At 40.4% G+C, this 24,547-nt stretch overlaps 2 protein-coding genes across 9 annotated transcripts; both read left to right on the top strand.

Moving 5' to 3' along the window:
* Positions 1–339: 339 nt before the first annotated feature.
* LOC143213819 (uncharacterized) lies at positions 340–14,796 on the top strand. 4 transcript variants are annotated; one of them, XM_076434117.1, is made up of 15 exons: positions 340–489; positions 4,932–5,268; positions 5,598–5,932; positions 7,638–7,914; positions 8,040–8,288; positions 8,363–8,787; positions 9,010–9,265; positions 9,348–10,345; positions 10,488–11,327; positions 11,424–11,812; positions 11,915–12,253; positions 12,325–12,401; positions 12,493–12,647; positions 12,848–12,918; positions 13,026–14,796. In XM_076434117.1, exons 2-15 carry the CDS (start codon positions 5,060–5,062, stop codon positions 13,188–13,190), a joined length of 4,785 nt encoding a protein of 1,594 aa, XP_076290232.1. In that variant the 5' UTR covers positions 340–489; positions 4,932–5,059; the 3' UTR covers positions 13,191–14,796. The 4 variants fall into 4 exon arrangements, with proteins under 4 accessions (XP_076290232.1, XP_076290233.1, XP_076290231.1 ...); XM_076434118.1 differs by having other exon boundaries at positions 340–548; XM_076434116.1 differs by having other exon boundaries at positions 340–5,268.
* Positions 14,797–15,105: 309 nt separating this feature from the next.
* On the top strand, positions 15,106–24,446 carry LOC143213821 (cyclin-dependent kinase-like 4). 5 transcript variants are annotated; one of them, XM_076434123.1, is made up of 6 exons: positions 15,106–15,368; positions 20,518–20,707; positions 22,724–23,071; positions 23,291–23,557; positions 23,623–23,781; positions 23,874–24,446. In XM_076434123.1, the coding sequence occupies exons 1-6, from the start codon at positions 15,304–15,306 to the stop codon at positions 24,015–24,017; spliced, it is 1,173 nt and encodes a 390-aa protein (XP_076290238.1). In that variant the 5' UTR covers positions 15,106–15,303; the 3' UTR covers positions 24,018–24,446. The 5 variants fall into 5 exon arrangements, with proteins under 5 accessions (XP_076290238.1, XP_076290240.1, XP_076290241.1 ...); XM_076434125.1 differs by lacking the exon at positions 15,106–15,368 and adding an exon at positions 16,871–16,975; XM_076434126.1 differs by lacking the exon at positions 15,106–15,368 and adding an exon at positions 17,668–17,999.
* Positions 24,447–24,547: the final 101 nt, after the last annotated feature.

Raw genomic sequence — 24,547 nt, 5'->3', positions numbered from 1 at the left:
TGAACTCACCGGAGATCTAACAATTTTGTATTAATTTTATTATATTAAATGGATTTATCTAAATACAAGAGAAAGGCTTTTTTACTTTGTTAATAGTTAAACACTTTCTTCACTGTTCGAATTTAGTCTCAGTATAATTGTTATCAAGTTGTAATATGTTTTATCATTTAAGGAATAGAAATAGATTCATTTTAGGGGCTGGTTTTGTAGTAATTTCTGAAGATGAATGATTTTTAGGCACCGATACAAAAATGTGCGTTTTCAGTTTCTATTGATACGTCACTGAGACAATGGTATCCAAGCAACCCTTACATTAACTGGTCACAGTGTCGGAGGGTTGCCAGTGCGCGTCCCACCCTCGCGTGGTGCGGTTCACAATCTCCAGCTCGAGGGAACCTCGTGGAAGCTTCATTCAGTGTTCTAAACACATCCGAAGACATACATCGCGATGGAAAAATTTCAAAAGTTACCGGTACCATTCCCCGGAAAGTAAGCTTCACGTCAAACAACTTCCCTCAACATACGACATCCACCACGTTGAACAGCTGGTATTTGTAATCGAAAGCGCACGTGTGTAACACATTAAGAAATTATGATTCACTTCAAAGAGCACAACATTCATGACTAATAAAAGTACTCGAACGCACTGTTCGACACTTCATTTTTCTCTTCTGTTTCACCCTTTAATAATGTACAGCTGGCATGCATCACAAATGATTTTTCTACCAGAGAATTCTTTCATTTCGACGCAAGTGAAATTTGTTGGGAGATTGAATGAAAAATATTGAAAGAGGCGGACTGTGTATGAGGAAATTAGAAATTGTTTAAACATTGCCTCAGACAATGTAAAATGTATTTTACATATTTATCTAATGAATACATAATTTTTACGTAATGTTATTACAAATTCAAAAACATTTCGAATAAATTGTACAGCCGCTTATGAATGGATCGCAGGGTCGTTACCATCGCACCGACCAATTAACTGCGAAATTGCACCAGATAAGAGGAGACACATGCTTCATATGCATCGCATGCACCTAAAGCACCCGCTATAAACACGGTATTACGTCCCATAAATATTAATGTTCTACATGCTCCTATCACCGAACGCAATCCAGTTTTTATTCTCTTCCCGTGACAAACTATGTTGCTATCAATTTCTTCAAAGATCCATACGTATTCCATTGAACCGTGATAAGCGGAACCGACTATCATCAATCAGTGGCAGATAGCAATCTGTAGCTGGTCAATTTTCCGCGACGGGAAATCTTAAATAAACGTTCAAATAAATTTCTATTAATTTTCATTAATCTTCGTTCGCCACGACAAAGTAGAATAGTATTCTCTCGCTGCCAAACGGTGCAGATAGACAAACGTTCGCTACCGTGAGCCGATCGGTAATCGGTAGATGGATCATCGATTCAGTCCCCAATAGACACGATGAATCGAGCGTTCTCACGGTGTTGCCGCACGTAATCTTACATGAAACTGGAGATGTTATCATTAAATATTAACGACGCGCCATCACGAAGAGCGAACGGCCTACGCGAATTATTAACGGAGCAATAACGATCGACGTGCGGCACGGTGAATCAACGAAATAACGATTTTCAGTCATCGCCGCGTTAAGGCAACACGTGCACGTGGGTTCGTTGTACGTGTGTATATATATCATTAAACGTGCGCCACTTTGTTAGGGTCGGCCACTCTGATTCAACACTTGGCCCGTAACATTCTTGGAATTTCGAATGCGTTTACTTGCGGTATGGACTTTCTTATCGATTCCACCTGCATTCCTTTCCTCCCTCATGGCTCCCTCACGCAGAATTCTAAACCGCTCATAAAAAATTACATTTTATTAACCCGTTGCGATGCGGAAGGAGAAAAAATCCTCACAACCAGACTGCAAATTTTAATGACTCTCTACTTTAGTTGTACCATAAGAAATCTTCTCCTGGTTTTTATAAAAGTTGCATTAAAATTCCAGATTATTTTCGTTGTTGACCGGCAAAGAAATAGAAATCGTTGCTGAGAGAAAAGAATGCAATCGTAGAACGGAAGTTTGCGACTTCGTGCCAATCACGTTCAATTATTCGTCTAACAAAAAATCAATTTATTCACACACTGTTTCGCTGGTGTCGCATGCGTCCAGCCATTTTTAAAAATCGATATGTTACAATTACCGGCCACGCAGTTGCACAAAAAGTATACGATCGTGACGATAATTATTATTCGTCACGAGTTCCAGCGCTCGAGACGCGCGGTTAAGAATGTTGTGCAACACGCGTAATGCTGAATTCGATGGTTTTTTAAATAAACGAGCATTTTACGAGTTCGTGGCCTGTAAACGTTCCACGCGTAGTTTTCGCGAAAAGAATTATACGGGCAAGAATCGCGTCAGTGCGAAACAGAATCTAGAAGGGATAGATCGTAACTTCAAAACCGCTATCGATTCTCACGTACTGTTGCACACATTATAAACTGACTTGAAGTCTGGTTCCACGATAGCGTGACACGTGACGAGAAACAAGCCTAAGAACGTAGATACTGCTGTTTAAGAACGGCAGTAACACCGTTCGAATTGCGGGGAAAATTGCTCCGATGACACACATGCCGGATTTTTGCGCTTCGCGTCCTCGACATTGCCTGACGGAACTGGTCTGTCACTGTCAACTGTTATCGTTCACGGGAATCGATCGTTCGATTTGTTCCAGAGAGCTGTCATTTATATTATTTAGTATAACTAAATCGATGTTTATGCAAAATTAAAACCTGCTTCAATTTCAGCGAGCAGGAACTACATATACAAAAAGTCACGTCTCAGTAATTTTAGAATTATACAGTATACAAGTATGCAGCTTATAAAAATGTAGATTGCTTAATAAATCAATTTTCGGTTTCCCTTATTCGATTTCAGTTTCCATAAATTGGACCATGACAATTATTTGTTTAAACAAACCCGGAACTATTAACGAACTATTCACGAAGCAAGCGAAATGGGAAGTGCTTTAACAGCTATTATAAATTGCAACCAGGTGCAGTCGCTATCGCTGATAATATGATTGGGATTTTTCATTCTCCTAATCTACCTGGAATCGAGGAGTTACTTCATAGGTAGCTTCAAGGACACTCGTCGACAGTCGATGGAAGCAATATCGGTTAGTGCTACCACGCCAGTGGCGTGCAGGGCTGTCCAGTGTTAATTTCTTATCAAACTTCTTTTCCCTTGGAAATTAATCGATTCATATCGCTCTATTTTCCGGGCACATACTCGGCAGTCGAACGCCCAACTTTCGGATGCACCTCGCTTCTTCCAGCGTTCCACAGCTTTAGAACCATTGCAATGCAGTAAAGTTTGGTTGAATTGCACCGTTGCAACGCGTTGCAGAGCGACAGAATTAGGTTCCTCGTATTTCCTCGTATTGGTCTAAGCTTATGAAGATTATTAAAAGGAGAATGAAAGTTCTATTTGGCTCCTGCTTTTTTGCAATTAATACAAACATTTTTTATTTTGTATAAAGATCCACAGAGTCTACTGATAATCGTAACATAATTTTTCTTTAAGTATGTAATAAATGAGTAAGGAATATTCATGTGCTCGGGTGATAATTAATGGTATGAGCTGGTTAATTTTTAATCTTTGTCGATTCGACTAGTTCCGCGTAGTAACCAGTTCTCTCGCGATAACTAGGCCTCCGAGCAATTAAAGCAACTGAGACGAATGAGCAGCTGCACCTTCTAGCATATTCGCTTCTTCTCTTACGTCTTATCATGCTTTACGAAGCATAAATTGCTACTGCAGCTCTTCATTGTCCAACAGTGCGTTTAGTGTTTGAAGATTGATGATTCAATGGGAACATGAGCGACGTACACTATATAATCAGCTACGTATTTTTGATACACTTCCTGTTCTTGATAAAATGATATAGAAAATAAACTTCTGGTACATTTTTGGACTGGCACATCCGCCGAGCAGGATAGCAAGGAAGAAATGGTAAAATTCGTCATGTCGTGACCTTGCCGTGAAATCTAGCATAATAGTTTCCCTTACGGGTGATAGGTGTTGTGGCGTTGGGTTTCTATGGCAGCGAGTGACCTGGTCAGTCCACCACGTGGACAGTAACCGAGCTTTAAATTCGGGTCGAGTTTAGTGATAAGTTCCTGATAGGATCTGCGATCGTGTCAGGCCTTCTTGAGGGAACGAGGTCTCGGTGTCTGTCAGTCAATTATTAACCAAACTATTCTTTACATCGTCCTATAGAATGAGGTTTATTAGAAAACTGGCCAGCCCTGGATCGATAACCGCCTTCTCTCTCTCTTTCTCTTGTTCCCGGGATCAGCAAAAAATCTGCACGACGCCCTTTTTTTTCTTTATCACCATCGTTCATTTGTCGCATTTGCGGCACTGTCATTACCGAATTATTACCGTTGCCGTATCACTGCGGGCGAGCACAAACACCTGCCATTTCTACATCGGTGATCATTATTGGTGTGTGGCTGTCGGCTGTTCATTCTCAGTCACGCAGCGGCTGTGTTTACTCCTGCTAACAGTAGTTGAAGCCGTTTCGCTCAGACAGTGGAAACGGATAGCCGGGGAATTGCACGGCAGACAAAGAATTGCGGAAAGATCCAACTTGATAGACTCCAGCTCTGGAGTTGCAGCTGGCCTCAGACTAATTTTTGAGGATCGTAATTGGACTGCGGACCTTCATGAATTTACTCTTTAGTTTCAGCAGTTGTACTGTACCAAAAGGAAGCTTAGACATATTCTTTTACGTTCTAATCTGAAATGAAATTCTTAGATCACGTTACCGATATTTGCTTTTCTGAACATCAATTTTTAATTCTTTTATGAAGCGATACGAAAGGAGATTTGGTTATACAATAAATGAGAAATATTGACACCGGATTTGTATTGTTTTCCAAAGCACTGCTGTACCACAGTGAACGGCGTGACACCGCAAACTCTTCGGCGCGATGAGTTCGATCCGTCGACAGGGCGAAAGATGCTACCACGCGAGATCAGGCTAGTTTCGAACCGGTGCCAGAGACGGGCATGGACACTAAGACTCCGCCAATCCCGTTGAAGGTCCAGGAGAAGCCAAAACCGAAACAGCAGGAAAGTGTGGCCGATGTGTCTCTGCCCCCGCTGACACCATACAGGAACCATCGACAGAAGCAGAAAACACCTGGGACTGCTCAGTGGTCGCGTGATGCACCAAGCGCCATACGGTATCAGGATCATCAGAAAAAAAGGCCTTACAGGTACACTTACCCACCCCTTCGATCGATATGCATTTCTTCGGCCTTTGTTTAGAGACGGTTTCTCTGTTCTCTTACCTAGTTAACCAATTTTCACGCGCGGAAAAACTCTAGCCTAAAACTTCAGCGAAACTAATCACTTTTGCTGCAAGAACCATAACTTTCCCGAAACCGGTGTCTTGAACATCGTTTTCTTGATGTAAAATATAGAATTGTACATATCTGTAGGCTTAACTTCTTTTGCGACCGAAATTGAAGGATTCTCTTCGATGAAGTTGATGCGCAAACTGTTCAAAGGGGCAGAGATGCAAAGGGGTTGTTAACTGTTGCAGAGTGTTGCAGATCGGCGCGACGCCGTTGATGCACGCTTGCCAGCAGGGCGATAGAGCAAGGGTTCTAAGGTTGCTGAAGGATCAGAAAGAAACGATAGGCTACAGGGATCGGACACTGAGGAGTGCTTTGCATTATTGCATGGACGCTGGAACCGGAGGTGCCGTCGCAGCGACGGCACCAGAACTGGTAAATGCACCCGACGCCGAAGGACACACGCCACTTCATTTGGCAGTCATCGCCGGCGACACACAATTGGTAGCTGTCCTGCTAGCGAATGGTGCCGACGTGAACGCTAAGGACTTGGAGGGACACAGTGTTCTTCACTGGGCCACTGGTATTTTCCTTTCACTCGTTTCACAATCTTCCGATCGATATTCCCCATTACCGAAAGCCTATTAGTTGATTCTCAATTACTGTTCTATATCAAAAAAGAATATATAACACTAGAACTATCGAATCAGCCGAAATGGTACCTAAGTTTTTGTTATTGAAACGGTAAAAATATTGCCGTCAGTAAAAAATTTGTAGTCTAATAATTACTAAAAGAAATTTTTTAAAATTAGTATCGCTCAAGGAACTGCCTATTCTTGAAATGATAGGAAGTCGTCGGGAACAAATTTGTACGATAGCTCAGAGGAAAGGGTTAAATAAGCTATTCAAAGTTTATGTGACTATTTTATGGATACCGGTGTTGCAGTCAACACGTTAAAATCGCCGAGCAGTTCTCCAGAACTATAGACTGTAACGATAGCGATTTTACAGTCGAGTTCAGTCAAGGATCATGACATCATTATGTAAATAAGTGAAAAAAATTAGCGTACAGAGAGAGGTGGTTACGCGGAGGAGCTAGCAAACGTTAAGCTACTGTGGAAAGGTCAAATTGCGAGCCCGGGGGATTGTTTAAAATCAAAGGAAACCGTGAATTACGGGGCGTATCTTTTCTACGGATCTCCGTTGGCGAAACCGTTGGGGGTGGGTGTGGTATTGGTCAAGTAAGGTTAGTGGGTCAGTTTCGGTGACGACATTCCGGTTCGCCGGAGAACACGCGAGACCCATGCCGAGATAATCCTCGAGATTGACCATAGTCGTCCTTGATGTATTCAAATGACCGGAGATTTATTGCGAGCCACAGCAATTGCCGAGATTCGACGGGTTCTACGATGAAGAAAAACTTCGTATCTCGAGTCGTATCTGCGTAATTCCCCTGCGAGGACGCAAACAATTCGACGAAAGCAGTTTCTTCTAGGAAAGTTTCGCTTCTGCCCCCGGTTGATTGCTACCTCGACGATCCTCGAGGTCTAACGGGGTCTCTCTTCGTGATCTAAATACGAAATGACAGTGTCTCGTGGCTCGATTCCGAGTGGCATCAACCTACTTCGCCTTCACCGATTAAAAGATTAAACTTTGCAACATCTGTGTCAGCCCATTAACACCTCGGAAGCAGCCACGGTGACTTTACTATGGCATTCATAACCGGGCCGTCGCGTGTGCTGCGACATTCATGATTTCATGAATGTCAGAGGACTTTTCGAGATGCTTTACATGCTGATTTTATGTCGGATTACCGACCGTGTACTTTGTTGAATTTTTACGAGGATTTCAGAGGATTGTTTTACGATTTGTTCGTAGATATTTTTAGATTGCTAATGTTCGAGTAGTAGCGCCAGCTACATCGGAACAGGAAATTCGAAACGAGCAATTGTTTATGCGTTCTTGAATAAATTAATGACGGCGTGGATTGCACGCGAGATTTTCATTATTGCGTCGCCGCGGAAAGTTCTTTTAACATCGCCATGACCTTTCGTTTCCTTGCGCATTGCAACATGACAATAAATAATTCATGTCCTCTTATCAGTCTAAACACAGTATCGTTTGCGTATTACGCGAGCTTTGCAAGATCTCTTTCTCAAAAATAAAGTCTTGCGGGAAATGTTAGAGGCTTTGATTGGCAATGAAGACCTATTGTCACGCAACATATGGTCGTACTAATTTTTAAAAATAGTATTTGATAAAATAAATTCGTTTTTAACTGCATGTAGTATGCGGCGAAGCAGAATGCGTCCGCCTGGTGTTGGCAGCAGGAGCTCGTCCTTCGACTCCTGATCTGCGTGGAGGATCTCCGCTTCACTATGCAGCCCAGTGCTGTGGTGCAGCGGCTACTGCCGAGTTGTCTGTACCTAAGAAAGTTGGTCTGAAAGTTCTCCAAACCCTTTTGGAGTTTGGAGCTGACGTGAATGCGAAAGATGAGGACGGGAGACAGCCGATCCTGTGGGCTGCGAGCGCTGGTAGCGTCGAAGCTGTCTTAGCATTGGCTAGGTAAATTTTTATTCCATAAAATCGTTCTTTTTAGATGCTTAAACATTTCAAGTGTAAGGTGACATTAATTTTGCCCTGTGCAGCCTGAGAATTGATGTGCTCTAAGTACAATGATTAAAATATAGAGCCGGTGGTACAGCTGCCTCAGGAGCTGCAGACAAAGATGGGCTCACGGCTCTGCATTGTGCTGCCTCCAGAGGACACGCCAGGTGCGTGGAAACTCTGGTGAACTTGTGCGGTGCTCATCCCGATCATGTCGACGACAATGGCTGCTCGGCGTTGCACTATGCAGCCACCCTCGGCCATGCTGATGCCACAGCTTTGATCCTGAAGTTGGGGGCTGACCCGAATCGACAGGATCGGAAGGGTAGAACGTGAGTAGAGCAGTGAAAATATTTCAAGAAGAAACGATCAATCCGAAGCCTAACTAAATAACAATGAATTCCAGACCAGCGCTTTGCGCTGCAGCCAAGGGGCAACTCGAGACCCTGAAGATCTTAGCGCAACATGGCGGCTCCCTATATGCGAGGACAGTGAGAGGAACAGGTGTTGCTCACGAAGCGGTAGCTTCCGGTAGAATCGAGCTGATAAAATGGCTAGCAAAAAAGCGCCCTGGTACTTTGGACGTGGCCACACACGATGGGAAGACTCCGTTGCACGTGGCTGCTCTACATGGACATCTAGATTGCTGCAAAGTCCTTTTGGACAATGGTGCAAGGATCAATGCAGTCCTTCGAACCAGCAAAGGGAACTTGATGACTGCTTTGGATGCTGCGCTTTACAGAGGACACAGGGACTGTGCTAAGCTGATCCAGATGCACGGGGGAACCACTGCACATCAGCTCAAGATGCAGAAGACTGTACCGAATAAAGGTCAGGTTAGGTACATGCACTTGTGACTTAGGCTCTTTTCAATACTGTGAGAGTACACTGTTTCTTCTACATTTTAGCTTATTCATAGAAATAATTTATCACTGATGCAGTTTTTTATGAGATGCTTATATAATCCAGGAAGGAAATTACATATACTGTGAATTTTAGTGTATCATAAAAATTTTTCTGGGTGTCTAGACTCTAAACTTGTAATTTGCACAGTGTTTGCAGCAAGATTGCAAATGAGACACGTGGACAGCAGCACCGATTCCGAGAGCAGTCCTCATAGACGAGGTCGTAGCCACAAACTTCCGGATCTGTATTATGAGGAACGGTGGATCGAGAAGAGAACGCGTCGAAGAGGGAATTTGCGGAAGCTAGTTCGCCAGGACAGTCGCAGCTTCAGCGAGGAGGAGGTTAGGCTATCAAAAACGTCATCGAAAAGAGATCAGAGGAGAGCTCGCAGCGAATCGGCGCGGTAGCAAATTTCCTTTACACATTCTCCCTAAAAAATCTCATAATAATTTAGTTTCTCAATTATCTATATCCTCTTGTCCCAGCTACGACGAAGACGACACGGATCAGAAGACAAGAAGAAGACGCAGTAAAAAGCGGTCTGCCAAATCGAAACACGACTCCAGCGAGTCCTCCATAGACTCGGAGAGCTGTGAACCCGTCGGTGATCAGGCTAAGAAAAGATCTGGAAAGCGAAAGGAAGACAGCAAAACGGACAAAAGCAACGGGGACAAAGAAGAGTCAAGAAAAGAGGACGACGAGGAAGAGACAGTGAGCGACGACAGTCTGGAGGTGGTCGTCGTGAAACGATCTCTGGAAAAGAAATGCGAGAAGGTTGTATCCGGGAGAAGATCAAAAACACCCAAGGAAAGCTCAAAGGAGACGAAGTTCACAAAAACTCATAGGAGCACGAGAAGAAAATTAAACTCCAGCAAGTCGAAGACGTCCAACAATGGTGATAGCACGACTGATCGGATGCAATCCTCTGATAAAGGTTTGAAAGACTCCGAGTCTCGCGAGGCAGCCACACCGAGGACTTCGATCGATGAGGACAAGGAAGGCCACGAGAAAATTATCGAAAGTCGATACCGCAGGGACATAACCGATAGTACCAGTCAGGAGACTGTTGAACGTGTTGTGGTGACTGCTATGGTACACAAGGATCAGCCTCCGGACACGCCTAAATCTGTACTAGAGACTTCCAAGGAGGTTACTTTTGATGATAGATTAAGAACGGAGATAATCGAGACGGAGGAAGTGTCTAGAGAGAGTGGATCTATAGCTAGCAAGGTGGATGACATTGTGGACCACAGTAGTGAGTCTGGTAGCAGTCTTGTGACTAAGGCAGCTAGTTTGAAGAAGGACGTGGAAGAGATGAGGCAGCAGATCACACAGGAGAAAACGCAGCGAGAGAGTGAGAGGAGGAAAAGCAGGGATGAGGACCAAGTGAAAGATGGTGGGGCTAAAAAGGACGACGGTGATCAGGATAAGCCATCAACCGAAGGAAAAGAAGAAAGTAAAGATCAGGACGGAGTTGTGATAGGTAAGACTTGATTTTCTTCGAATTCTTGATTTTTGTATTACTTTCAGCTGCACTATCTGACCTCATTTATGCCACGAATGACGAAAAATTTGCATATCTTAAGGCACTTCTGTGTAAACTTTCTGTAGAGTTCTCTTTCTAGGCAGGTTAGACGCACACACGACAGCCGAGGCGGAAAGTCCCACGCTGGATTCGCATGAAGAGGATAAATCCGAGGGAACGACGCCTAAATCCGTGGATGAGAAAACAGACGCATCTGGTAGGACATCGAAGGATGAACATGAAGAATCTGAGCAGACAAGTAGATCTGAAAGTCTCACGAGAGATTCACAAAAAGGAGACTCCACGCCAAGGACAGCTGTAGAAGATATTCCACCATCGGACGATGAAGAGAAGAAATCGACAGTCGATGAGACCGGAAGTAAATCGAAAGCTAGAAGAGATAGTGTGAAGAGGAGACCTTCTGTTGACGAAAGAAAATCGAAATCTTCTTCGAGACGGTCGAGCGAAAGCGGAAGTCCGCAAAAGAGCAGTCGCAAGAGGAGAGAGTTCAAAAAGCGGGAGTCGAAAAAGACTTTGTCCAAGTCGTCGTCGGATAAAACCAGTCAAGAGGCTGCAGAGGAAGCTTCGCAGTTGCCAAAAACGGAGACGAGGACTGCTGAGAGTCCGACGAAAGAAACTGACGTTCTTTTGATGGCGGATTCGAGGAAAGAGTCCCCGGACGATAAAGAGCAAGCGGATTCAGCGAGAGGGAAGTCTGTGGAGTTTTCTTCGGCATCGAGAGATTCAGCGTTGATGGAAGAAGCTGATGATCGATCGTTGAGCGTCGACACGCCTGTTGCTACGAAAAGAAAGCTGTCTGGCGAAGAGGAAGCAGTTGAGGTGTCGTCGCCGACGAAATCGAATTTGGAGGATCAGGCGAAGGAGACTGAGGAGGCTAAGAAGAGCAAGAAGCTGTCTATCGAAGATGCGTTAGGTGCAGGTGAGCATTGAGATAATATTTATATACACATACAAATAAATATATTATTTTAATAATTATGGTTACATTTTCTTAAGAAACTTTCTTTTTGCTCAGAAAAAGAAAGCTTTCGATACATCGATGAAAGTTCCTCGAGTTCTCCGAAGTCGGCTCAGACGAGACGATCGAGACCATCAACTGGAAAAGCAAGAACTACCGGAAGATCGTCTTCGAGGTCGAAGAAATGTTTGTTTGAAAGCTCGGAGGAACGGTCTCCCGATAGAAGCGCCATAGTCGCAGTGATCGAAAGTCCAGAATGGGATGACGAGGACGAAGAAATTGCGAAAGAGCTCAGAGACGCGATTGGGGAGGATGATGAGCATGAGACGGAACTTGAAGAGGATAACGAGATAGGAATAGTGAGGGTTCTGCCTAGCACGAGTGAGGAGGAGACGTCTCGGGTGGGTCTTGACGGCAGGACTGAGGATGCTGACAGTTTGCCTCAAGTGAGAAACAATTATTACAATTACTGAAATGAAGATGGTACTAAAGGATTAATTTTCTTCAATTTGAATAGAATGGTAATAAATTATTTTCGTCATGACTAGGTGCAATCCAGCACCCGTACACGCGTGACAAGGATACGAAGTCCTGAAGAAAGTAGAACGAGTCGATTACAAGGGAAACAGCGTCGCGACAGTGGTGGCAGAGACAGCGGAATCGAACCTAGTCCAAGAGTATCGAGGATACCAAGAAGGAGGATCATGAAATGTTGTCCTGTCAGTGATAAACAACAGGCTCTGAACATGGAGACCATCACGAGGGACGTGCAGATCAGTCTGCGACGATATCATCTGGAGAGAAAGATCTTTTTCCAGTTGATGGAGCTGAAGAGGCTACAGATACGACATGGGAGAGCGAATGAGCATGTTCTGGTTAAGAGACAAGTAAATATTTCTGTCTATGTTTTTTTAGTATTCTATGCTGGATATGTACAATCAATTTTATTGTGTATTAGGTCGATGCCTTTCACAAAGCAGGAATGTCTGGACCAACCCTCGGCGTGGCAAAATACGACCAACCCCTAACCTTCAGGTTATTTGATATACAATCATAATTTATGAAATTGTTGACTAACCAATATTCTTATAAATGGAAACGGAGTATAATGAATATTTTTTAACAGACATTTCGAAAGTTTTCTGTACGACCAACTGAGAAAACTTCAACGAAGACCAGCCACCCCAGACTTCTGCACAGAAGCGAAACAGTGTACCCAGAAAACACATCGCTGTCATCACGCAACAAGCGCTTACACTTCTTTCCCCGCGTACACATATCGTATGTGATTGCAGTATATTTAGCGACAAATGAATTTCAGAATTCCACGTCCAATATTCTCGAATTCTAAATCTTTGAAAGATAGAACGTGGTAGCTCGAATGTTGAACAAGGAAGTGGAGTTCTGAAAAGGGGAATTCGATAAAGACGATCTTCAAAAGGAGTCAGTTACCCTATTGTGATTGTAGATTATAATTGCAGTAGGTGGAGGCGGCCAAGAACCAGCAGATCTTCTTCCGAAGATAGAGAGCCGTGGAAAGGGCCAAATGACGGTAATTCTTAATCATTTCGCAGTGAAATGACAATTCAAATGATGATTCGAATATTTTGGAAAAGGACTTATTAACAGGACAGAGATTAATCGTTGCTGTTTCTGCAGGTGGAAGTAACGCACGGGGAGGAGAAGCAAATAATAGCTCTTCCAGCTGAAAGACTGGACCGCACAAAGAAATATTATGTTACATTTACTGTCAAAGGGGAAGCACAAGAATCGGAAAAGCCTAAACCTTCCGCTGGTATCCAGAGAAATGCCAAAAGCGTTTGAGAAATCTTCGACACCCGTGTCTTCTCATTTCTCAACAGATTCGCTTAACACGTTGACTGCCATAGTGGTTCCGTTGGCTCCCTGACGTCATTCTAAATTGCGGATATCTATGCAAGCATAAATTTTTACGATCTAATTTACAAAGCCTGCAATCAACATAAATCCACCCTATTAAGTACCACCAAGGTACAAATCTGATAAAAACCATATCAAATTTTGCTAAACGCCACATTTTAAACAATCCACATTGCCATAAGTGTATAAAATCCGCAATTTGTTAACTGACGTCCTCCAATTTCTCAAAACGACTATCGCAAACAAATGCCACCAAGTTGAAAGTAAAAATTGTTCGATTTTACAGTGAATAACGTCTGTTTTCGTTAATAAGTCTACAATTTTACAAATGCTACATGTTACAGCGAGTTGAAGTCATGTTAACGATAAGACTTGCAATTATTCACTAGGCAGACAACTTGTTAAAAATCGTACAAAACCTGTTTCTATACTTTTCTACATAATTTTCTATTTTATTTTCGCGACTTAACACTGACGCAGTTTTAACGCCGCTATAATTATACAGTGTACCGAACTTGGCACTACGAGTCTTTCTATCGCGTTCATAAATCGAAGATGTAATTGTATATTATTTATCGCTGAAGAAATACGTTCACGAAACCGAAAACAAAAGGAAAACTGCCAGAGAGAAGTTCATGTATAAAAAATGAAGCGTCGAATCGACTGTTCTTTAGAGATTTCGGTGACAATGTAAAAACTGTTAAATAGCATGAAACGATTGTGTTCCGATTGATTAGTGTAAATAATTTTATGCATGAGACTTGCGTACCATTGAATCGCAAAAATTTAACGATAGTGTTCGATGAAATTAAAGTTGTTCGATATTTCTTACAGAGAGTACATTATAACACTTTCGCGACCGCTTTACGAATACAGACGAGGTAATCACCGATGGAAGATTACACATCAGTAATATCATTATTATTCTGAGATTATGTTAATAAATAGCCCACTATTTTTACTTATTAGCAGTAAAGTATTTTAAATTTAAAACATTTCCCGCTTCTTCTATGCTAAAATGGCCGACAGTGTTGAAGAAAAGCTTGAAACACTTTTCAATAGAATAAAACAATTGTAGGTGGTTAATAACCTAATTTTTTATAATTGTTTTTGGGATGATATGGAAATTTAATCACCATCGGTCGCAACAGTGTTAAAAGACATTTCAAATTGTTATATCTATCAAAGTTTATCAGTACCTTGTAAAATATGAGACATTCTGTTCTTGCAAAAGCAGGGACCATGCAATAATTGACGCACACATGTTCTGTATATTTGTGTAAAGGGAAGCGTTACAAGAGACATGTAATTCTGTGTAAAATAAATTATTGTAACTGCTATAGTATGCGTTTCTGTTCTTTCACAGAGAATTCCTCGAAAAATTGATCCAAAAAGGAAGAAACTGAAAAATTCTGCCCCTACGTTTACAACAATCTCAATTAAAAGAACAGACTGGAACAGTTCAATAAAGTCTCACTAAAGTTTCACTAAAAACCACGAATGAATATTGATTAAATTTTTCTTCACTTAGATTAGCCTAAAAAATCTTGAATAAACACCTGCAGTTTGAACAATGGTTCCAAAATCCGTATTCAGAAATTGTGTGTCTGAATTATTGTAAAAATAATTATTGTAGCATATCGAACATTACTGGTAAGCAGGTTATAAAAATGGCCGAATAGAATTTAGTCCTCCCCATTTTTGTGTGATGTCCAGTTCCGTCGATTTCAGAAACGCAAAATGCTTCGATATCCACCGAACTGTTGCAAACGTATTGACGGGTATAGTTATTCCCGTCTGGCAGAGCATCTACTAGAACTATCGATCAGCTCCGTGACGTTGTTAAACAAATGGTTCGGTACGTCTAATCAAACGATTCACTGGCGAAACGTGGGTGTTGTTGGTAATGACTACCACAGGCTGGCCTGTCAATAATGCCGTTCGGTCAGACGCGATCAACGAAAGTTAGAGTGAAGTTCTCGACGATGCATCTTGCGAACACCGTTCGTGAAGGGAGATTTTTGTGAGAAACCTTCGCATGGACAAATGGCTCCAAGATAGGAAGCTCTGGCTCTTAGGTAGCACCCTACCTCTGCTACCAAGGTAAACAGTCGCTCTTTTACCATACTGCTTGGTGTAAAACCTCATAAAAAAGAACTCCCCTTTTTTAAAGTAAACAACACACTAGACACCGAATATAAAAAATGTTATTAGTATGAACAAAATTCAGGGTCCCTCTTTCAATGTCATCTGATCAATTGATGATGACACGCCTCGATGAAGATCCAAATATTTGTAGTTATTTACATTGTTCAATATTTTTTATAACTCGTTCATACTGTATACAGAGCATTTTTAATTGATTATGTGTACGTAATTATTATGTGAATGACAAAATAGATGCGATGCTGTGCAAAGTGAAGTTCGAAAAACAAAAAGTGTATTGAAACGTTCGTCAACAACAATAATTTTTATTTTTAAGTTGCATTTTTCATGATGACAAGATTATAAAAAGAGTATTAAGTTTGTGTAAAAAGTTTTAAATATTACGGCGCGGAAGCTAACCTCACAAGTAGTAGTAAAACATCCTACAGAATGTAGTTTTATTTTATTGAACGATTTTTCTTACATCATTTATAAAATGTTCTTTTTACTTCGAACGAATTATTAATTTATTTGATCATAGTTTCTTAACTATACAACGTTGACAAACGTAATGCAGTGACACTGGAACTAGCAATTGCAACATAATTCTTTGCAGAATGCATGACTTTGACATTGAATCGAATTGATCGATTTTTACTACTCAGTTTCATCACGCAAACTGCAACGTATACATTGTACGTCATCAATTACTATATATCTACCGAAATGAGTGCATCCACCAGCGAAAAGGAAGACCTTTCGTTGTACAATCCAAGAAAATATAAAGAAGACAATTGAAATTATATTCATATTTAAATTTCTTCCTTGAATTAATTAGATAAATATTACAATTATTACATTGTACAATTGTATTGTACATTGAAATCGAAGTGAGGCAAAAATAAAAAAAAGTGAAGCAGAAATGAAAAACTATTTAAAAAATGTTCTGAAACCAAAGGATATTTAAATTGTGATCATGTAGTTTCGTTCACAATTCTAGGTGAAGAATATTATGTTTTTCCGCGTTAACATGCGTCACTTGACACGATCGATTTTTCTGATGTAGCAGTCAAGATACGGTGATCAAAGAATTAATTATTTAAATGTTGCTTCCACTCTTTATATCTAGCATCTAATTTGTTCCGAGTGCCTGAAGTCTTAATAGCTTGACAAGTAACATAAATGAAACGAGACTGTTAACAAATATTTTTTAATTATACCAATTTATATTTCGGTCTAATAAGACTGAGTGCATAGACCTTGCAAGCGTTGCTTGTTGCATCAACTTCTAAAACTTGACACCGAAACAATTCGGGAAGTTCATTAAACTCAACCGGAAGTTTTCTAAGTCCTACCACCCTCACCTTAGCTATGACTTCAAAAATATTGTAACCCCGTTCACGGTCATCATTCATACGTGGACAGTATAGTGGCGTACTATCGATTGTCAATAATCAAGAGGACATTTGCAAAGTAGTGTTTCAGCGTGTTTAGTAACGTCCGGTATGTGCCATGACGAGGGTCTGTTGTTATCCAAAGTCCATGAACGCCATCATTGGATTCTTGTACGTACATAATTTCGTGGACCACGTACACCTTCACATTGTCCACTTGTTAAAACCGACAATATGATATTAAATCTACTGCACAGACACACTAACTATACAGTCCACGTCAGACACTCTATTAGAAAATATGGAAAAATATATAAATTCTCCGAATATGCGTGCAAGATCAATAAATTCCTAGAATCTAATTTCTTAAATAGTAGTTAGGGGACTAGAAAAATAGTTCAAATTCCATTATTTGCAAGTGACACACATTCTCAAGACTTCCGTTTCTAATAACTTTGGAATTGTAATAGAAAATTCTATAACGCGTGCACTAGAGTTCTGGCAACGTAGAAAAAGGTCAGGATAATAAGCAATGTCATTTGGGACCTAAATCCAAGGTATCTCAAGCGCTAAATCAATTCCATTACTTTTCACTCGCCTCTAACACGCGAATCCTCTAATGCCAATGACAGCAGTGGTATTCGTTCTATTATTTTTCAAGTAGTCCATGGCATGATGTCCGCGACTAAAATGCCACCTTGTCTTTCACGCAAGAGTGGCGAAACGAAAGAAATATTTATCTTACGACGAATTGATTGATCAAGCCTCAATCCGATTTCGCAACACGCTGTTTTCCGCTAATCAAATAATTCCAATTTTTATGAAATGATACTTGAAAATACGAATTGACGATATAATTGCGTTGCAATACTGTAATCATAATTTGTAATCGATGATTTTCGAGTTGGTCAGTGAAATTAGCTGACGTTACAGTACGACGTAATCACAGGGGTCGATGAAACGTTTTTAATCAACATCGTTAACCTCTATATGGCCGCGATGCACTTTTCATCGATTTAAAACTTTCAACTCACCGCGGTTTTTCAAATTTTCGACGTTGTTCGTCCATCGCACTCAATCCCGTACGAAAATCTCAAAAGCGTCGAGCATGGTGGATCACTTATGTTCATATCACTTGGTTCGACATGGTCAACGACTTAAAATTCGCAAATTATGGCCAGAGCGTGCCGCTTTGGTAAGTTGATCAATGAACTGTCGCTGGCTTATCCACATTCATGTTTCTGCGAAGCATTCTACATGAACCATAAGGCGATGATTTATTTATACTGTTTTCTGCTCTGTGAGGTTATACACGCATTTACCTTTTTCTTGAATTTATCGAATAAATTCCCATTCGACTCCAATTTTTGTAAACCAGACTATAAACATTTAGATTTAAGTGAAATGGAAATCATTAGCAAAAATAAATTTTGCATACTACATTTATGAATTCATATTTTCAGAAACAAGCTTGAATTACTTCAAATCAACTTTTCACGCTATATTTGTTTATTGAGCTTTAGAAAACAAGTATGTATTATTTTAAATTATTTGATTGCAAATAAAATTTGTAACCGAATCTGTATTTTTCCCGTGTATTTTGACTACGAATTTAAAATCGAATACAAATGAGTACAAATATTTGAATTGCAGATAAGTCCTTCGTAATTCAGTCCAAGTAAGAATTAGCCTAGTGTTACTGCCAAAACGAGATAATAAATTTTTCGGTAATTATTCAGAAATATGTGTGTCGCTGCTTTCGCAAAAACGCACCGAAAGCATGCAAGCAGATAAAAGAAGTGTGTCATGCGTTGTTACGAAGCTAATGCTGCAACGTTTAGTTTATGATGCATGGTTAAAGTGATTGCCTGATAAAACGAGCAACATAAATAAATCTGAGGGAATCTTATTCGTGATTCTTCCAGGAACAATAGTTGGTTCTAATGCAGGGTGGGTCACATCAAATTTTTATATTAGCCGGACATTATTGCGATCCAAGAGCGCCTGCGCTAGGTTCCGATTCAAATAAAGGGAAAGCCACAGGGGAGCTTGACCCTTGGTCATCGTCGAGGGTGCAAACAGTTTGGTCTGCAGCCTTTAACGCGATAGCATGCTCTTTACGCAGCAGTTCACCTCTTTGCCATGCCTCGCCAAGTATAAAAAGTGGGTACAGACCCAAACTTCGAACAATTAGTTATAAACATTGCAGAAATACTGCACTCCCAAATCGACCAACTTGGTGAACATGAAACTTCGTTCTTGTGTAGCTGAATCTTCGCAATGTTTGCAAATTTGTTTCGTGGGGAAGTATTGTCGACGTCCGATAGTGTTCATCCAGTTGCAAAATTATTTTATGGTCGTGTAAAAATTGCGTAAACTCTGTGATGTAGTCTGTACTAACATTCAGAATTTTTTCGAACTCGGACAACAAATTACATAGGGTAGTTCTTTTAAAAAGAGAATTGATGGTGTCTATTTTGGCTATGATTTATAACAGTTTTATCTAGTATTTTATCGGCACTGTGGATCACGATCGTTACCGTGTAGCTTCATGAAAATATAGAATTTTACAGAAAATGTGTCAGGGGGTTGTGTTATGATATAAATCTTTATACACTTTTTTACACCGAGTTTTACTAGGTCAACAATGATATAAATCTGAAATCCAATTATCAGTCACTTGAAATATTATTTACATGTTAGGTCCGATAAGATAATTTGTTTCAGAACAATGGATACCGAGATCTACAGGGTGTCCCGAAAAACTAATTCTACAATAACAATATTGTATAATCTGTTGTTAGTTCGTTTTGTTTTCGCACACAAGCAACGTGATAAGACATGGTCAAGGTGTCTGATCATTGCTCGCTGTTTCTACTTACCGTGTGCATAAATGCGTGTGCATGGAATACACTTCTGAAATAGATTTTGATTTTTCGTCTCACATACTCGAGTTACTTTTTTAATATAAAATTATCGCTTTTTAACCAAACATCTTTTTATCTGAAGTGGGAGATCCCAGAGGATCATGATAACACCGTGATAGTGATTATTACAAACGTTTTCCAGCAGTAAGCTGTGATATGATTGAAGTATATAATCGTTCAGTATTAGTAAAGAAATAATATATATTTTTATTAATTTTATTCTAAATAAATCTGCATTGTATACTGGAGTCTTGACAACTAACAAGTAACTCATAGCCGATGAAGTCGGTGACAAAACGATTATGATACACGAATCCAGATTGTCATTGCACTTCAATGGGAACATGCGTACATTCGCATGTCGCGGTGCATAGAGATAGCATCCGCGTTGGCCTCATAACTGTGTCAAATTTTTCATACTGAAATGGAGTTCGCCGATTACTAAAATCGTGTATGAGCATTTTCTTCTTTCATTTTTAAGCAGCGATTCCATCACCAATGAATAAAAATTTAATAACTGATCAAATACATGCGTTAATGACTAATCTACTGTTCTTCGCTAGTTACTGGATTTATTTCTGAGCAAGCTTTGAACCCACATAAATTGAAAAAAATGCATTATTGTTAAAAAATGTTAAAAACCATTAATTCAATAGGAGAAACCTATGTTGGCCACTGTGAAAATTTATGTTACTTTAGGTATGATGAAATAGCTCGAGATTACTGGGCTATTCGTAAATTAGTATTTTTCCACTAAAACTCATGGGAAATTTCCCGTTTTTGCAGGTCACGCGCGCCGAGCAAGGCGATGGAGCGATACGAACGGCTGGCGCGACTTGGGGAGGGTAGCTATGGTGTCGTCTTCCAGTGCAGAGATCGGCAAACTGGAAAATTAGTAGCAGTAAAAAAGTTCCAACAAACCGAGGATGATCCCCTCATACGGAAAATCGCCCTACGAGAAATACGACTACTTAAGGTCAGCTCCAAAAACTAATCACTCCCCAATAACCGCGCGACCGTCCCCCGCCATTTCTACTCCCAGCATTAATTCAACTAAAACAAAATATACCTTTTTCATTCCTAAAGTTGCAAGTTAACACTCGAACGGCGGTCCATTTCTAGTTTCTCAGCAATTAGTTTAAATTCTTCGCTGTTTATATCAAGTTCAGGATGAAAATTAAAGTTGAGCTCAAGGATTGAATGGATCTAGTTATGGCTGTGACATGTCCGCCGCGTCGTTCAAGGGTTAAAACTTGAAATCTTGTCAACTACGTACTATAGTATTATCATAAAATCTACGAAGGAAGTTTCCTGCCTCTAGTTCCCACATTGGCCGATATATATATATATATGCTAGGCTCCCTGCGTCCACTCTGAGGGTGAACGACCCTTGTAAATTGAAAGCACGAAACCCCTAGGCTGTCTTCGGATTAAGAAAATCGCGGAGACCATCTTGTTTTAATCAATCAAAGATGATCGTTCGATTCCGGAATTGTTTCGGGAAAGAAGTAAATGTCACAGACAAGAACTCATAATCTTACACGGTCGTGTAACCGCATAAATCGACGGGCTGGCTACAAGAAGTGGCCAACGGTCAATACCGCGGCGGTCAATATCTTAGCGTGTTCTCCTCTTGCCAACCTAGCCTTATCGAAATAATCGGAGGGCTCCCTCCGAAACATATGCGCATTCAAACGAGCCTCCACTCTGCTCTGACATTTCGCCTCAAGGATATTTTCCCTCCGTGCACAAAATAAATCCGGTTCCCGATGCTAATGATTCCCCCTTGCACCCGCTTTCGATTGTAAACTGTAACACGTGGCCTAACTTTCCTCGGACTTTTTCCTTTGGGTCACGGAATTTTTAAGACTTCGCCGAAGCGGCTTGTTCCTCGGAAAGTTTGACGCTTCGCATGATTTTTTAGATAAGTTCCACTCGCAACAAATACTGGCGGATTCCTCGATCTGTGTTTGTATGATCGTAACATAAAAATTTGAACGCGTGCCTTAATCGCAATTCAACTGTTGGATATTTCTCAGCAAAGTGGATTGCTTAGATCCATCAGTCCTGTTATTTACGATTGGATAGCAATCTGCGAGGTACATAAATGATTAGGCTATACCTCCAATTAGGAAAAAAGTAGGACGAAACCTCTATTAAGGTTGAACAAGTAGAATAAACTGCATCGCCATTTTACAATCTGGATCGTTCGTGTACGGTGCTGAGGTCTACTCAATTCTTTTCGCTAGAAGTGAATTATTTGGATAAGGCATTGCCCTATTCAATTATTCTGATACTCATAAGAAATGCTAGGTGAATAGTACGGAAGTAGACAAGGACGTTGAAGTATATATGTATGAAATAAATACAGTAATAATGGAATTATTGTTTCATACTATTTTTGTACGTCGGCCATTTTGTCAGCTCTTAAGATTATAAGTAGACGGCGGATGTTTATGCAAAATAAAAATTTTCTACCTGAATTGCAAGAATCTGGGGTGAAATAGACATTCATTTTCTTTCTTAATATGTTTAATAAGTTGAAAATAATATAATAGAGCATTTTAAAATTCTTCTAATGTTTGTGCTGTTTTAAATTACATCTACTCATTTTTGTCATAAATGCATGAAATCCGCTGTCTAGTTATAAGCTTCAAATGTTGAACATAATGCAGTAGCAAAATTCAGTATACAGAAAGTTTAGCTAGGGTCACGAGAAACTTCAAGGTAACGCTGCAAGGTTGGGGCTAATGAGATCTTAATCAATTGTGGAATGGCGACAGCAATTTTACTTGCGAATTGACAAGACAGTCATAATAAAGTAATCTAAGGATTCCTTCGCAATTGCCATTTCAAGGAAGATTTGTCAATTTCTTTTAGTCTATTAAAATGCTTTAGAAGGGCAGCGGATCAATAGTCCTTTAAGGTTCTGGAAAATCGACGATCCTGATCTTTTAGTATTTTGCTAATGGTGGGAACGTTTATTTCGCAGAATCTGAAACACCCCAACCTTGTCAACCTGTTGGAGGTGTTCAGGAGGAAACGGAAGCTGCACCTAGTCTTCGAATACTGCGAGTACACGTTGCTGAACGAAATGGAGAGGTACCCTTGCGGTTGTCCAGAGATAACCACGAAGCAGCTCACCTGGCAAATTCTACAAGGTATCGCGTATTGCCATCGGCTGGGTTGCGTCCACAGGGACGTCAAACCGGAAAACATTTTAATCACGGCGGACGGTGTGGTGAAACTGTGCGACTTCGGATTCGCGCGAATGCTCAGCCCCGGTGAAAATTATACAGAGTACGTCGCAACTAGATGGTACAGAGCACCCGAATTGCTGGTAATTTTATGGATAATTAAGAAAGAGTTTCGTTTTTTCATTGTCCGCTTCGAACTGAATTCGAATAAAATAGAATTAAATAGTTTCAAGAAATTATTAGATTGCGTTACTGGGGTGACACGATTTACATTGAAATTGCTACTGCTATTTAAAAAATTGGTCAAGAAAAAGTTGTCGGTAGATAACGCGTTAAATATAAAAAATTATGTATTTTATCAGGTGGGAGACACCCAATACGGTACACCGGTAGATGTATGGGCGATTGGTTGTGTCTTCGCGGAATTAATTCGCGGAGAAGCACTGTGGCCAGGTAAATCGGACGTGGATCAACTATACCTAATTCGGAGAACCATCGGCGATTTATTGCCGAGGCATGTGGCGATTTTCCAACAAAATGAATTTTTCGCTGGCGTTACCTTACCCACACCTCAAACACTTGCCCCCTTAGATGACGTGCTACCTAACAGAGGAAATATCATCTTACAGGTGTGTATTTATTTAGTTCTCTTTTTTAATGACTTTCATGATTTTATTGATCTCATTCTTTTCAGCTCGACTTTCTAAAAAAATGTTTGGACAAAGATCCGGACCAAAGGTGGACCTGCGAGCAACTCACACAGCACACCTATTTCGAAAACTTTCATTTCAAAATGCCCGACGCTGAAATGGAGGAGTTTGAGAAACTGAAAAAATACAGGGACCGTTCGAGGGTGAGTAAATTGTCGACTGACTGCTAAACTAATGAGAACTGGACTGAATCGAGCTACAGAATTTAATAAAATTTAATGCGATTACGTTTTAGAATAGTAATTGCAGTCAAATATTACCCCAACTTCCTAAGGCTGGCGCTTCAATACATAGTCAAAGCGAAAATCGGCCGAAAAGCTCCTCTATGCATCACCGGCAGGATTTCGATCATCTGCCTACTATAAAGGGTATTAATTGAGGTCTTCTGTGATTATAAAGTACTTGTACAGGATGCCTGCAGAACTGACAACATTCGTTCGGGCTTTAATAACGATTGCAGTTCTGGTGGAAAAAGAAAAAGTTACGTTATACGCATGATTGTGAACGGTATCTTGAGACGCTGTTGAAAGTCTTTGTGTACCATCAATTTCTCTGTTTTAGCTTCATTTCTATCGAGTTTTTTACGTTTGATCGACATAATACGACTAAACCTCATTTCATGTTTAATTGCATAGAGCAAGAATTCATTGTATGTACATATGCTACTACCCAAAACCTACTTTTATATATAGATAGTTAATATTGAAAACAGTTCCAAATACTTTTTAAAATCATGACGATATAAACATCTGCCTGTATCGGAATTTTTTATATTACTGATGGTAAATTATTATTGTTGTAAAGCAAAATACGATCGTAAGTTTGATTTATTAGAATTTCTTTAGACTTTAAAGTAAAAGCCACGGTACATGAAGCATTTCCGCAATCATTGCTAGAAAGAAATACGCA

This window comes from Lasioglossum baleicum, chromosome 11 (genome assembly GCF_051020765.1).
Source record: "Lasioglossum baleicum chromosome 11, iyLasBale1, whole genome shotgun sequence".
Taxonomy (NCBI): Eukaryota; Metazoa; Arthropoda; class Insecta; order Hymenoptera; family Halictidae; genus Lasioglossum; species Lasioglossum baleicum.
Note: the sequence above shows the minus strand (reverse complement) of the source record. Positions and strands in the feature narration are given on the sequence as shown.